General features: G+C 42.7%; 2 protein-coding genes across 3 annotated transcripts in view; both read left to right on the top strand.

Annotated features, from left to right (window-relative positions):
- The window catches only part of LOC120032290 (ATP-binding cassette sub-family C member 9-like), a 62,205-nt gene extending 59,110 nt beyond the window's left edge, over positions 1-3,095 (top strand). The window contains exons 39-40 of one of the 2 annotated variants that reach the window (XM_038978306.1): positions 496-615; positions 1,845-3,095. In XM_038978306.1, the coding sequence (XP_038834234.1) occupies positions 496-615; positions 1,845-1,982 (258 nt within the window). In that variant the 3' untranslated portion in view covers positions 1,983-3,095. The remainder of the gene's footprint in view (positions 1-495; positions 616-1,844) is intronic. The other variant, XM_038978305.1, reaches the window with a different exon arrangement.
- Positions 3,096-5,623: 2,528 nt separating this feature from the next.
- On the top strand, positions 5,624-13,379 carry LOC120032220 (ATP-sensitive inward rectifier potassium channel 8-like). Its single transcript, XM_038978208.1, has 3 exons — positions 5,624-6,231; positions 8,241-8,447; positions 12,114-13,379. Exons 1-3 carry the CDS (start codon positions 5,882-5,884, stop codon positions 12,820-12,822), a joined length of 1,266 nt encoding a protein of 421 aa, XP_038834136.1. The 5' UTR covers positions 5,624-5,881; the 3' UTR covers positions 12,823-13,379.
- Positions 13,380-13,554: the final 175 nt, after the last annotated feature.

Genomic DNA, 13,554 nt, shown 5'->3' with positions numbered 1-13,554 from the left:
GATGTGGAGACTCCTCTTGGTCTGCTCTCTCTCTCTCTATGGATCAATCATTGGAGAAAGCATAGAGACTAGGACTAACTGATTTCTCCTAGCTTTTAGATTTCCTCCTCTCCTTCATCCTATCTTTCCAACGTCTCCTGTTTCATCATACTGTACCTCTGCTTCTCATATCTCTAAATACTTCTCATATCTCCAAATGCTTCTCACGCCTCCAAATGCATTTACGGACCGATTCAGAGTTGAGATAAGGCGCAACTCGAACATTCCTGTAAATAATTAATTGATGTCAGTGGGAGATTGATGAAAATTCAAGTTAAAAGTGCTGCAGATCTCAACTCTGAATCGACACGTTAGCCTCTCGAGACTCAAACAGCTTGTCTGCTGTCCTTCCTTCACCTGTCTTCTTTTCCTTGTTTTCCCTGTCTGTCTGTCCTTGCTCCTCTCCTTCTGTCTTCCCATCTATCCTTTGTTCCTTCTCTCCGTTCTGCCACCCAGCACCTGGTGTCCTCCATCTTGGAGGCTGAACAGGTGCTGGTGTTCTCCGCGGGGCAGCTAGTGGAGTGTGACTCTGCAGTCAACCTGCTAGCACAGCAGGACAGCCTCTTCAGTGTCTTAGTGAGGACTCACAAGTAGGCCCTGTCCCACCCTGCCTCTCAGGCCTCTACAGCCTCCCGGGTTGGTACTGCATGCTGTCTGAGACCACTGTCAGGGGGGTAAAGAGAGATACGACATGTAATCTGTCTGGGGTTAAAGAGAGAAACTACATATCTGTCTGGGGTTAAAGAGAGATACTACATGTAATCTGTCTGGGGGTTAAAGAGAGATACTACATGTAATCTGTCTCGGGGTTAAAGACGGTTACTACATCTAATCTGTCTGGGGATTAAAGAGAGATACTACATGTAATCTGTCTGGGGGTTAAAGAGAGATACTACATGTAATCTGTCTGGGGGTTAAAGAGAGATACTACATGTAATCTGTCTCGGGGTTAAAGACGGTTACTACATCTAATCTGTCTGGGGGTTAAAGAGAGAAACTACATCTAATCTGTCTGGGGTTAAAGAGAGGGGTACTACATGTAATCTGTCTGGGGTTAAAGAGAGGGATACTACATGTAATCTGTCTGGGGGTTAAAGAGAGGGATACTACATCTAATCTGTCTGGGGTTAAAGAGAGGGGTACTACATCTAATCTGTCTGGGGGTTAAAGAGAGGGGTACTACATCTAATCTGTCTGGGGGTTAAAGAGAGGTATACTACATCTAATCTGGCTGGGGTTAAAGAGAGGGATACTACATGTAATCTGTCTGGGGGTTAAAGAGAGGGATACTACATCTAATCTGTCTGGGGGTTAAGGAGGGGTACTACATCTAATCTGTCTGGGGTTAAAGAGAGGGGTACTACATCTAATCTGTCTGGGGTTAAAGAGGGATACTACATCTAATCTGTCTGGGGTTAAAGAGAGGGATACTACATGTAATCTGTCTGGGGGTTAAAGAGAGGGATACTACATCTAATCTGTCTGGGGGTTAAAGAGGGGTACTACATCTAATCTGTCTGGGGGTTAAGGAGGGGTACTACATCTAATCTTAGCAGTTGGCTCTTGGAGGATGACTCTTGGGGTTGTGAGATAAGACAATATTAAAATACATTCAGGTATCTGTTATTTTTTCTCAGCACAGTTTATCTCTGTCTGTCTGGCTACATTACAAATCAAAGCTGCATTGCATCCCTTCCTTTTTTGTGTGTAATTAAACAATCAATCGAATGTAATGTAATGTAATGCGTGTGTGTGTGTGTGTGCATGCGTCTGTGTGTGCGTGTGTGTGTGTGTTCTTCATGCAGCATCGTGTCCACACCATCCTGGAAGCTGACCTGGTGATCGTGATGAAGCGAGGGAACATCTTAGAGATCGACAAACCAGAGACCCTTCTGGAGAATGAGGACGGCATGTTCGCTTCCTTTGTCAGGGCTGACATGTAGGCTCACACACTGTCAGCCAGCACACCATCAGTCTATCTATCAATTAATCAGCCTCCTCAGTGTTTCCCACAATGCTTAGGTGGGGCGCAGAGTTCAGGATATTATTACCATTATTGACTGAAGCTCATACTGTAGGTTTTAGACAGTGGAAATGGAGCCAGGCCGGTTGACCACCTCCACTTGGTAATGGTAGGGGAAACACTGCTTCCCAAAGCACCACTGATGGCCTTCTTGTGTTGATTATTGGTAATGTATTAGTTATTGAGTGATTGATTGAATGAGTGACCTATTAACTTGGTCGTGTAAGGATCACAATCGGTCGTTAAATATTCTTACAATTTTACAAAGCTTTACTTAAATGTTTTATGTTTAAATGATATCTTTTGTTACACTTATTACTAGATGATGTATGTATATGTATATATTTTACACCATTATTCATAGGTAAGCAATAAGCAGGTATACTGTAGTATTACTACATTGGTACGAACACTGTAGGGTATATCGCTGGAGCATTTTTAGCCTGGTGGCCCTTCGTCTGTCTGATGAGATGCTGACTGAACCATGGGACTGTGGACATTTAGTGGTCACTGACTCCTCTTTGCAAAAGGACAACTTTCACCCAATGGGTGTTTTCTAAAGGACTGAATCTTAATGTGAGATGTGCAGGCCTAACTTCAACTTATACAGAACTGGTGTACTGTAAACCATACATTCATGTCAAGATGTATGTGAAAACTTGGAGTTACGCATGTTGGTGTTAAGTTAAGATCCAGCCCTAAATGATAAGGGAAGATTCCGCTTTCTTCTACCTACCATAAGCCAGGCCAGCGTTTGTTTCTGGCTGGTGTAATTGGTAAGGAAAGTGGTTTATATTTTCAGTATTAAACCTGGTTTCTGGGGAGCTGTGCCACTGTCCCACTGTAGTACCTGAATATTTATAGTTCTTTTGCATATCGAACAATGAGAATTTTATATTGACTTCTTTGTATTGTATTATAGCCTGAATGCCAAACTGATTATTGTAAGGTACACTTTGAAGAATGTCAGTATCTGTTTTTACCACCATACTGCTGTGTTGTTTTGTTTGTCAGTGTAAAGCGGTTTCTCATCTCAAGAAATTTGTTTTTAATTCATTCTTCATTCTTATTCAATCTCAAACTCCTGACCCAAAATTCCTACCCTACTTTCCTTACACATGTGTGGGATGTTTTCCCACTCATGTTTTCAACTTAAGACGCCCTCTCTATAATCTATGAATGGGTAGGCATCTTCTAGCCTGGTTGAACAAGACAGAACCATTGTTTCGTGTAGCTTGGATTCCAGGCTAGGTGTCTCCCCTCAACCTCCATACTCTCCATTGTATACATTATAAGTGAGTAGCAGCTAAGTATATTTAATGTAGCTTCTGCTGTGGCAGGGGGTCCATGTAAAGGCCAAAGGTCAACAACATGGCCCCTATAGTGTGGCTGCTATCCTTCACCAGAGTTGTCTTTTTATGGGCAAGCAGCACTTTGGAGTCAGTCTGTCAGAAAGCGTGGAGACACAACACTCACCCCTTTCTAGAACAATGACATCATGAGAGCAGAATGACTATATAGAGCACTGATATACAGTTGAAGTCGGAAGTTTACATACACTTTAGCCAAATACATTTAAACTCAGTTTTTCACAATTCCTGACATTTAATCCTAGTAAAAATGCCTTGTTTCAGGTCAGTTAGGATCACCACTTTATTTTAAGAATGTAAAATGTCAGAATAATAATAGAAAGAATTATTTATTTCAAATCAAGTTTATTTTATATAGCCCTTCGTACATCAGCTAATATCTCAAAGTGCTGTACAGAAACCCAGCCTAAAACCCCAAACAGCAAGCAATGCAGGTGTAGAAGCACGGTGGCTGTTTTTTTAGGAAGGGGGTTGCTCAGAAAGCTTGGGGGGCCAAATAAAACCGCCCGCGGGCCGCCAGTTGGGGAATCGTGTTCTATGGGTGTAAGGCCTGGGTGTCAGAGTGTGGAGTCAACACGCAGGAAACAGCAGGTGCCAAATCCAAAATGTTCTTTAATGAACACGGACCATCTAGTCCACCCTATTAACACACTGGGTGTACAATATAACCAACCCCAGACACGGGGTAAAAGAACTCAGTCCAGAAAACATGTAGCACACAAACAACACCACTACTTACAAGCAAACAATCCCGCACAAAGAAACGTGAATGCCGGCTGATTAAATAAGCCCAACTAATTACCCCTCATACAAAACAGGTGCGCCCAATAAACACATAGGGAGGGGGAGAAAAGGATCAGTGGCAGCTAATAGGCCGGTGACGACGACCGCCGAACGCCACCCGAACGGGAAGGAGAGCCTGCCTCGGTCGAAGTCGTGACAATGGGGACAGCAGGAAAAAACTTTTTAGGTTCTAGATATAAAAACACAGCAGCGTTGCAGTTCTTGACACACTCAAACCGGTGCGCCTGGCACCTACTAACATACCCCGTTCAAAAGCACTTAAATATTCTGTCTTGCCCATTCACCCTCTGAATGGCACACACACACAATCCATGTCTCAATTGTCTCAAGGCTTAAAAATCCTTATTTAACCTGTCTCCTCCCCTTCATCTTACACTGATTGACGTGGATTTAACAAGTGACATAAATAAGCAATTATAGCTTTCACCTGGATTCACCTGGTCAGTCTATGTCATGGAAAGAGCAGGTGTTCTTAATGTTTAGTACACTTTACTTATAGATCTATAGTAATTCAGACTGCAGATGTTCATCTATCATCTTCTCTGCTTTTACTATTTATATTTTCAATCTTGGGAATGTGCACAGCAATATATGTTCAAATATTTTCAATAATAATCAATATAATTCCGAGACTACAGGTTGTCCATTTTGTCAATTTTTGTCCTTTTTCCATTTTATTGTGGGCTTGTGTCTGTCTCATATGTACATTGTGTATAATTAACAGATGTTTTAAATATAGACATAGTTGATCATTACTCTGTGTGCCTACCTTTTTTTACACTTGAACTGATAATAAAAATGTGCTTTGAGTTAAAAGTGCTTTTTGAGTTTAAAACGCTCACACACACACACACACACACACACACACACACACACACACACACACACACACACACACACACACACACACACACACACACACACACACACACACACACACACACACACACACACACACACACACACACGCACGCTCTCATTCTCACACACAACACACCTCGCTTACTAAATGGCGCCATCTCTTGGTCATCAATGGGAAGCGGACCTATCCTAATAATTCATCCCTATAATAATGTAATAACGCAGCAATAATTAGCTTACTGTTGGAAAACAAGTCATTTTTCTATCACACTTGCCTTGTTTAAAAATAAAACATCAATGTTATTTTAATTTGGATCCAGTAATGGGATGGTTTAACCATTACCTCAAATACCGGTATTGATTAATTAACTAAACATAATTTCTAACGGGTACACATATATTGTTTTGCTTTTAAATCAATAAAACACAATTTAGAAGTAATTACTGGGGTTTCCTCTGTTGAACAAAGCCAGCAGTGCACTGCATCCCGCCCATAGAGTGGAGCAGCTACGTCAAGAGTATTTGGTCTGTGACTGCCTGGAAACTCTCACCCGTCAGTAAAACTTTTTGGAAGTGGCGCTGGAGCTCCTCGAACAGCTACCAACCATTATGTGGTAGAAGTTAATTGAAATCAAATCGATGAAAAACGTTGCAAAATAATACGAATTTATCCAACTTTTAATCATGTTTACGCAAGCTGACAGGAGAATTACGCACGACTAAAAAAACACTTCGGTTTACTAAAACCATCCAAGTTTTTTCCTCTATTGCAAATGCAGTAAGGATGTTGGCGAGAAAAAGCATCATCCCGGAGGAGTTCTCCCTACCGGGGCTTGCTTCGAGGATCCACCGCAAACCAGTGTTCAGGGACCGGGTGAACAAAGCACGCTTCATCGCCAAGAGCGGATCCTGCAACTTGGCGCACAAGAACATCCGAGAACAGGGAAGATTCTTGCAAGACGTCTTCACCACTCTGGTGGACCTGAAATGGCGCTTCACCCTGGTCATCTTCACCATGACTTTTCTGTGCAGTTGGCTCCTCTTCGCCATGTGCTGGTGGCTCGTGGCCTTTGCCCATGGAGACCTTGTACCCAACCGCACGTCTGGCATTGAGCAGTGCGTCACCAACGTCAAGTGAGTAGTATAGTATAGGCTCTATAGATATTTGGAGATTTAACTTGTATATATTTCTGTATTTTGTGTGTAAACTTGTGTATTTTAAGGGTGGGAATAAATTATATGGATTTATTGGGGACTTTTAGTGAAATTATTACATATATTCAGTTTTAGAATAACTTTGCTATTTTCTGTGATAACACTGTTACAGTTATATGATAGATCTCCTTGCCATAAAAAAATGATTTTCCTTCAAATTATAAGGAATTTAAAGAGATACTTTGGGATTTTGGCAATGAAGCCCTTTATCAACTTCCCCAGAGTCAGATGAACTCATGGGAACCATTTTTATGTCTCTGCATCCAGTATGAAAGAAGTTGGAGGTGCTGTAGTTTCACGAGCAAATGCTAACTAGCATTAAGGCAATGACTGGAAGTCTATGGTATCTATTAGCATACTAGTAGTTACCAGCAATGACTGGAAGTCTATGGTATCTACTAGCATGATAGCAGTTACCATAGACTTCCTGGCATTGCGCAAACGCTAGTTAGCAATTGTGTTAATGATAGTTAGCAACTTCCATCAAACTGCATGCAAGACATACAGATTGTATCCAGGAGTTCATCTGACTGGGGAAGTAGATAAAGGGCTTCATTGCCAAAATCCTGAAGTGTCCCTTTAAAGGGGCAATCTGCAGTTGATACATTCATAAATGAATAATATGTACCAATTGATTCTTGAAGAATATAAGTATAATTTATAGTTCAACTGTCATACCCCAGCTGAACGCAAAATATAAGCTTGTTTTATTCCTATGTTTGTAAACAAAGTCAATGTAAACAAACACTATAAAGCCTCAAAACGTGGAAGTAAAGTAAGTAGCCTTGCACGAGCATTGGCGTGTGTGAGCAGGAAGCATGAGGCAGCTTGATGTACAAGTACAGGACGCTAGTCTATCACAAGGCCTTACCCCCAATCTCCCTAATGCTGAGTGCTAAGCAGAGACGCATCAGGTCCCATTTTTACAGTATTTGGTATCGAGCTCCCAACCTTCCAATCTCAGGGTGGGCACTCTAACCACAAGGTCACCGAGACACGGTTAAAACTACCATTTTGATTTCATGGATGGTCAGTCATTGCATCCATAGCTCTGTGTATGAATTTGAGAGTGGTTCCATTTCTTAGGCCCCATCCCTCAGCTTTTACCCAAACAGGGGAGTGTAGCACGCTTTGTTATTGTTTCAACTGCTGATTGCCCCTTTAAAGTCTCCAACATATTGCTCTCATTATTTAGTCCTCTGAGATCAGTGGTTGTAGGGGACGCAGATGAGGACAGGAAGCCATAGGAAACCACACTGCCTGTCCAGTAGCTTCCTGCTCCTCTGACCCCTGTGACCTCTTTACCCTCACCACAGATGTAAGATCAGGTCTCTATCCTCACCGCAGATGTAGGATCAGGTCTCTACACTGCTATTACAGATGTAGGATCAGGTCTCTAAACTGCTATTACAGATGTAGGATCAGGTCTCTACACCGCTATTACAGATGTAGGATCAGGTCTCTACCCTCACCACAGATGTAGGATCAGGTCTGTACACTGCTATTACAGATGTAGGATCATGTCTCTACACCGCTATTACAGATGTAGGATCAGGTCTCTACATCACTATTACAGATGTAGGATCAGGTCTCTACACCGCTATTACAGATGTAGGATCAGGTCTCTATCCTCACCACAGATGTAGGATCAGGTCTCTACACCGCTATTACAGATGTAGGATCAGGTCTCTACCCTCACCACAGATGTAGGATCAGGTCTCTACATCGCTTTACAGATGTAGGATCAGGTTTCTACATCGCTATTACAGATGTAGGATCAGGTCTCTACACCTCTATTACAAATGTAGGATCAGATGTCTACAACAAACATCTGACCCTTGACCAATATTTACGTCCAACGTCTCCCTCCTCTTTAACTCTAATTTCCTCTGACCCCTGACCTTTGACCCTCTCTCTCTGCTCTGCAGGTCATTCACCTCAGCCTTCCTGTTCTCCATCGAGGTCCAGGTGACCATCGGCTTTGGCCACCGTATGATCACAGAGCAGTGCCCCACGGCCATCGCCGTCCTCATCTTCCAGAACATCGCTGGCCTCATCATCAACGCCATTATGCTGGGATGCATCTTCATGAAGACAGCCCAGTCGCACCGCCGCGCCGAGACGCTCATCTTCAGGTAGGATGGTAGCCTACAGGTTAGATTAGGTTGGAGAGGTGGGCCAGCAACAGTGTAGGGTGAAGGTGCCCCTAGATGCTGATCTTGGGTCAGTTTAGAATTTACCCCACTAATGGTAAAGGTTAGGATTGGGGGAGCAGAAGCTGATCCTAGATCTGTACCTAGGGAAAGCTTCACCCTGGAGAGGTAGAGGATAAAGAGAGGTGGGCCAGCATCCGAAGGGTTGCCGCTTCGAATCCGAAGTCCCAACTAGAAAAATCTGGTGCATGGTAGAGCTGCACAATTAATTGAATTCACATCGAAATCGCAATATCCATATCGCAAGAGATCCGTATTTCATGCAATATATGAGATGCCACTAAACCGTGTGTAAAGTATAGTTGACTTTGTTTGTAGTCTCTCCCTCTCCTCTTGTGGCTGTTTCCCACACACACTTAGCCCCACCCCTTGTCAATCACGCAGCGCAGTTCCTCCTCCACGCTGTTCGATTCTCTATAAGGTTGCATGTTAGATTAGATTGTTAGATTATTTGCTCATATCATGCAGCCCTAGTATATCCATATCATACAGCCCTAGTATATCCATATCATGCAGCCCTAGTATATCCATATCATACAGCCCTAGTATATCCATATCAAACAGACCTGGTATATCCATATCATACAGCCCTAGTATATCCATATCATGCAGCCCTAGTATATCCATATCATACAGCCCTAGTATATCCATATCATACAGCCCTAGTATATCCATATCATACAGCCCTAGTATATCCATATCATACAGCCCTAGTATATCCATATCATACAGACCTGGTATATCCATATCATACAGCCCTAGTATATCCATATCATACAGCCCTAGTATATCCATATCATACAGCCCTAGTATATCCATATCATGCAGCCCTAGTATATCCATATCATGCAGCCCTAGTATATCCATATCATGCAGCCCTGGTATATCCATATCATACAGCCCTGGTATATCCATATCATACAGACCTGGTATATCCATATCAGACAGCCCTAGTATATCCATATCATGCAGCCCTGGTATATCCATATCAGACAGCCCTAGTATATCCATATCATACAGCACTAGTATATCCATATCATACAGCCCTAGTATATCCATATCATACAGCCCTAGTATATCCATATCATACAGCCCTAGTATATCCATATCATACAGACCTGGTATATCCATATCATACAGCCCTAGTATATCCATATCATACAGCCCTAGTATATCCATATCATACAGCCCTAGTATATCCATATCATGCAGCCCTAGTATATCCATATCATACAGCCCTAGTATATCCATATCATGCAGCCCTAGTATATCCATATCATACAGCCCTAGTATATCCATATCAAACAGACCTGGTATATCCATATCATACAGCCCTAGTATATCCATATCATGCAGCCCTAGTATATCCATATCATACAGCCCTAGTATATCCATATCATACAGCCCTAGTATATCCATATCATACAGCCCTAGTATATCCATATCATACAGCCCTAGTATATCCATATCATACAGACCTGGTATATCCATATCATACAGCCCTAGTATATCCATATCATACAGCCCTAGTATATCCATATCATACAGCCCTAGTATATCCATATCATGCAGCCCTAGTATATCCATATCATACAGCCCTAGTATATCCATATCATGCAGCCCTAGTATATCCATATCATACAGCCCTAGTATATCCATATCATACAGACCTGGTATATCCATATCATACAGCCCTAGTATATCCATATCAAACAGACCTGGTATATCCATATCATACAGCCCTAGTATATCCATATCATGCAGCCCTAGTATATCCATATCATACAGCCCTAGTATATCCATATCATACAGACCTGGTATATCCATATCATACAGCCCTAGTATATCCATATCATACAGCCCTAGTATATCCATATCATACAGCCCTAGTATATCCATATCATACAGACCTGGTATATCCATATCATACAGCCCTAGTATATCCATATCATACAGCCCTAGTATATCCATATCATACAGCCCTAGTATATCCATATCATGCAGCCCTAGTATATCCATATCATACAGCCCTAGTATATCCATATCATGCAGCCCTAGTATATCCATATCATACAGCCCTAGTATATCCATATCATACAGACCTGGTATATCCATATCATACAGCCCTAGTGTATCCATATCAAACAGACCTGGTATATCCATATCATACAGCCCTAGTATATCCATATCATGCAGCCCTAGTATATCCATATCATGCAGCCCTAGTATATCCATATCATACAGCCCTAGTATATCCATATCATGCAGCCCTAGTATATCCATATCATGCAGCCCTAGTATATCCATATAATGCAGCCCTAGTATATCCATATCATACAGCCCTAGTATATCCATATCAAACAGACCTGGTATATCCATATCAAACAGACCTGGTATATCCATATCATGCAGCCCTAGTATATCCATATCATACAGCCCTAGTATATCCATATCATGCAGCCCTAGTATATCCATATCATGCAGCCCTGGTATATCCATATCAGACAGCCCTAGTATATCCATATCATACAGCCCTAGTATATCCATATCAAACAGACCTGGTATATCCATATCATACAGCCCTAGTATATCCATATCATGCAGCCCTAGTATATCCATATCATGCAGCCCTGGTATATCCATATCAGACAGCCCTAGTATATCCATATCATGCAGCCCTAGTATATCCATATCATGCAGCCCTGGTATATCCATATCATGCAGCCCTAGTATATCCATATCATACAGCCCTAGTATATCCATATCATGCAGCCCTAGTATATCCATATCATGCAGCCCTAGTATATCCATATCATGCAGCCCTGGTATATCCATATCAGACAGCCCTAGTATATCCATATCATACAGCCCTGGTATATCCATATCAGACAGCCCTAGTATATCCATATCATACAGCCCTAGTATATCCATATCATACAGCCCTGGTATATCCATATCAGACAGCCCTAGTATATCCATATCATACAGCCCTAGTATATCCATATCAGACAGCCCTAGTATATCCATATCATACAGCCCTAGTATATCCATATCATACAGCCCTGGTATATCCATATCAGACAGCCCTAGTATATCCATATCATACAGCCCTAGTATATCCATATCAGACAGCCCTAGTATATCCATATCATACAGCCCTAGTATATCCATATCAGACAGCCCTAGTATATCCATATCATACAGCCCTAGTATATCCATATCAGACAGCCCTAGTATATCCATATCATACAGCCCTGGTATATCCATATCAGACAGCCCTAGTATATCCATATCATACAGCCCTAGTATATCCATATCAGACAGCCCTAGTATATCCATATCATTATCCGAGATACTGAAAAAGAGTTGTAAAGTTTGTGTATCTATGCCCCAGATTCAGAGAGCGGATTTTGAATGGTCAAAGTTTGAGGGTTTTGTACACATGCCATCTCCTGCTGTTGTGCCCTTGAGCAAGCCCTCAAATCTGATCCAGGGGGTACACTCTGGCTGATAAATCTATAAAGACAATGTGATCGGTAAAGAAAATGGATAATAAAGTTATCTTTTCTTGTTATATCTTATTTTCAGCCGCAACGCCGTCATCGCCGTGCGCAACAATCGCCTCTGCTTCATGACCCGTGTGGGCGACCTCCGCAAGTCCATGATCATTGGCGCTGCCGTCCGCCTCCAGGTGGTACGCAAGACCACCACCCCCGAAGGCGAGGTCATCCCTATCCACCAGATCGACGTGCAGACTGAGAGCGCCGCTGCGAGTAACTCCATCTTCCTCTTGGCGCCACTCATTATCTGCCATACCATCAATAAGGAGAGTCCGCTGTACGACCTGTCGGCCATGGAGCTGCAGTGCAGCGACCTGGAGGTGATTGTGATCTTGGAGGGCGTGGTGGAGACCACGGGCATCACCACCCAGGCCCGGACCTCCTACGTCACCGAGGAGATCCAGTGGGGTCACCGCTTCGTGCCCATCGTGACCGAGGAGGACGGGGTGTACTCGGTGGACTACTCCAAGTTCGGGAACACGGTCAAGGTGGCAACGCCGAGGTGTTCGGCCCGCGAGCTGGACGAGAAGCCCTCCATACTCATCCAGACGCTGCAGAAGAGCGAGCTGAGCCACCAGAACTCACTGAGGAAGAGGAACTCAATGAGACGGAACAACTCCATGAGGAACGGCGGCGGGAGCTCCGGCACCATGCGGAGGAACAACTCGGCCCTCACCGTGCCCAAAGTGCAGTTCCTCACCCCTGAGGCGGTGGGCCAGAACATGGCCGTCACATGACACGAGGCCTGGCTCCCATTGGCTGTCCTGCTTTTCCTGGGTGGGACCTCCCATGTTTATCCTTTGGCTCAGTTAGAGCTGACTCTTGTCCTATTCCCCACACTCTGCCACATATACAGTAGTCAATGCTATACCTGACACACACAATGCCCTGTTAGAATTATTGTTGTGAGTATGGATTTAACCTGTTTTAGTTACTGATTAGTGTCTCATTTTCAGTCTGGTTCTTTCCAAGTGCCTTTGCCTTTGTCTGGTTCTAAGCTGTAATAGGCATCCACAAGTTGTACTTTATGATGTAAATGCCTTTACACATGTAATAACTCTTTATAATGCTTTGTACTGAATTCTGTACTCATCACTAAATCCATGTGATTATTTAATTTGCTCTTTAATGTTACCGTGACCAAAGAACATATTATTACAGATGATAATGACCAACTCTTGCCTAATAGTAGAAGAAAAGTATGTTTTGATATCAGCTGCAACATGTATTACACACCAACCGTGTTCCTCATTCTTATCAAAACCTTTAATAAAGCATTTGCGTCGGTACTGTATGAACATTGTACTGTTTCTGGAAACTGTCACAGTAAATAGATCCCCTATAAAACTGATTGTTTTGGGTTCGATTGGAACATTTTCCCCTCAAATTGCATCTAAATTGTTGGACAAATGTGTATTTTCACTGTGATGATTCAATAGCATTTAGAAATCAAAGTGTGGGAAATCTGT

Source organism: Salvelinus namaycush, chromosome 38, assembly GCF_016432855.1.
Source record: "Salvelinus namaycush isolate Seneca chromosome 38, SaNama_1.0, whole genome shotgun sequence".
NCBI classification, from domain to species: domain Eukaryota; kingdom Metazoa; phylum Chordata; class Actinopteri; order Salmoniformes; family Salmonidae; genus Salvelinus; species Salvelinus namaycush.
This window is presented reverse-complemented; position numbering and strand designations above follow the sequence as displayed.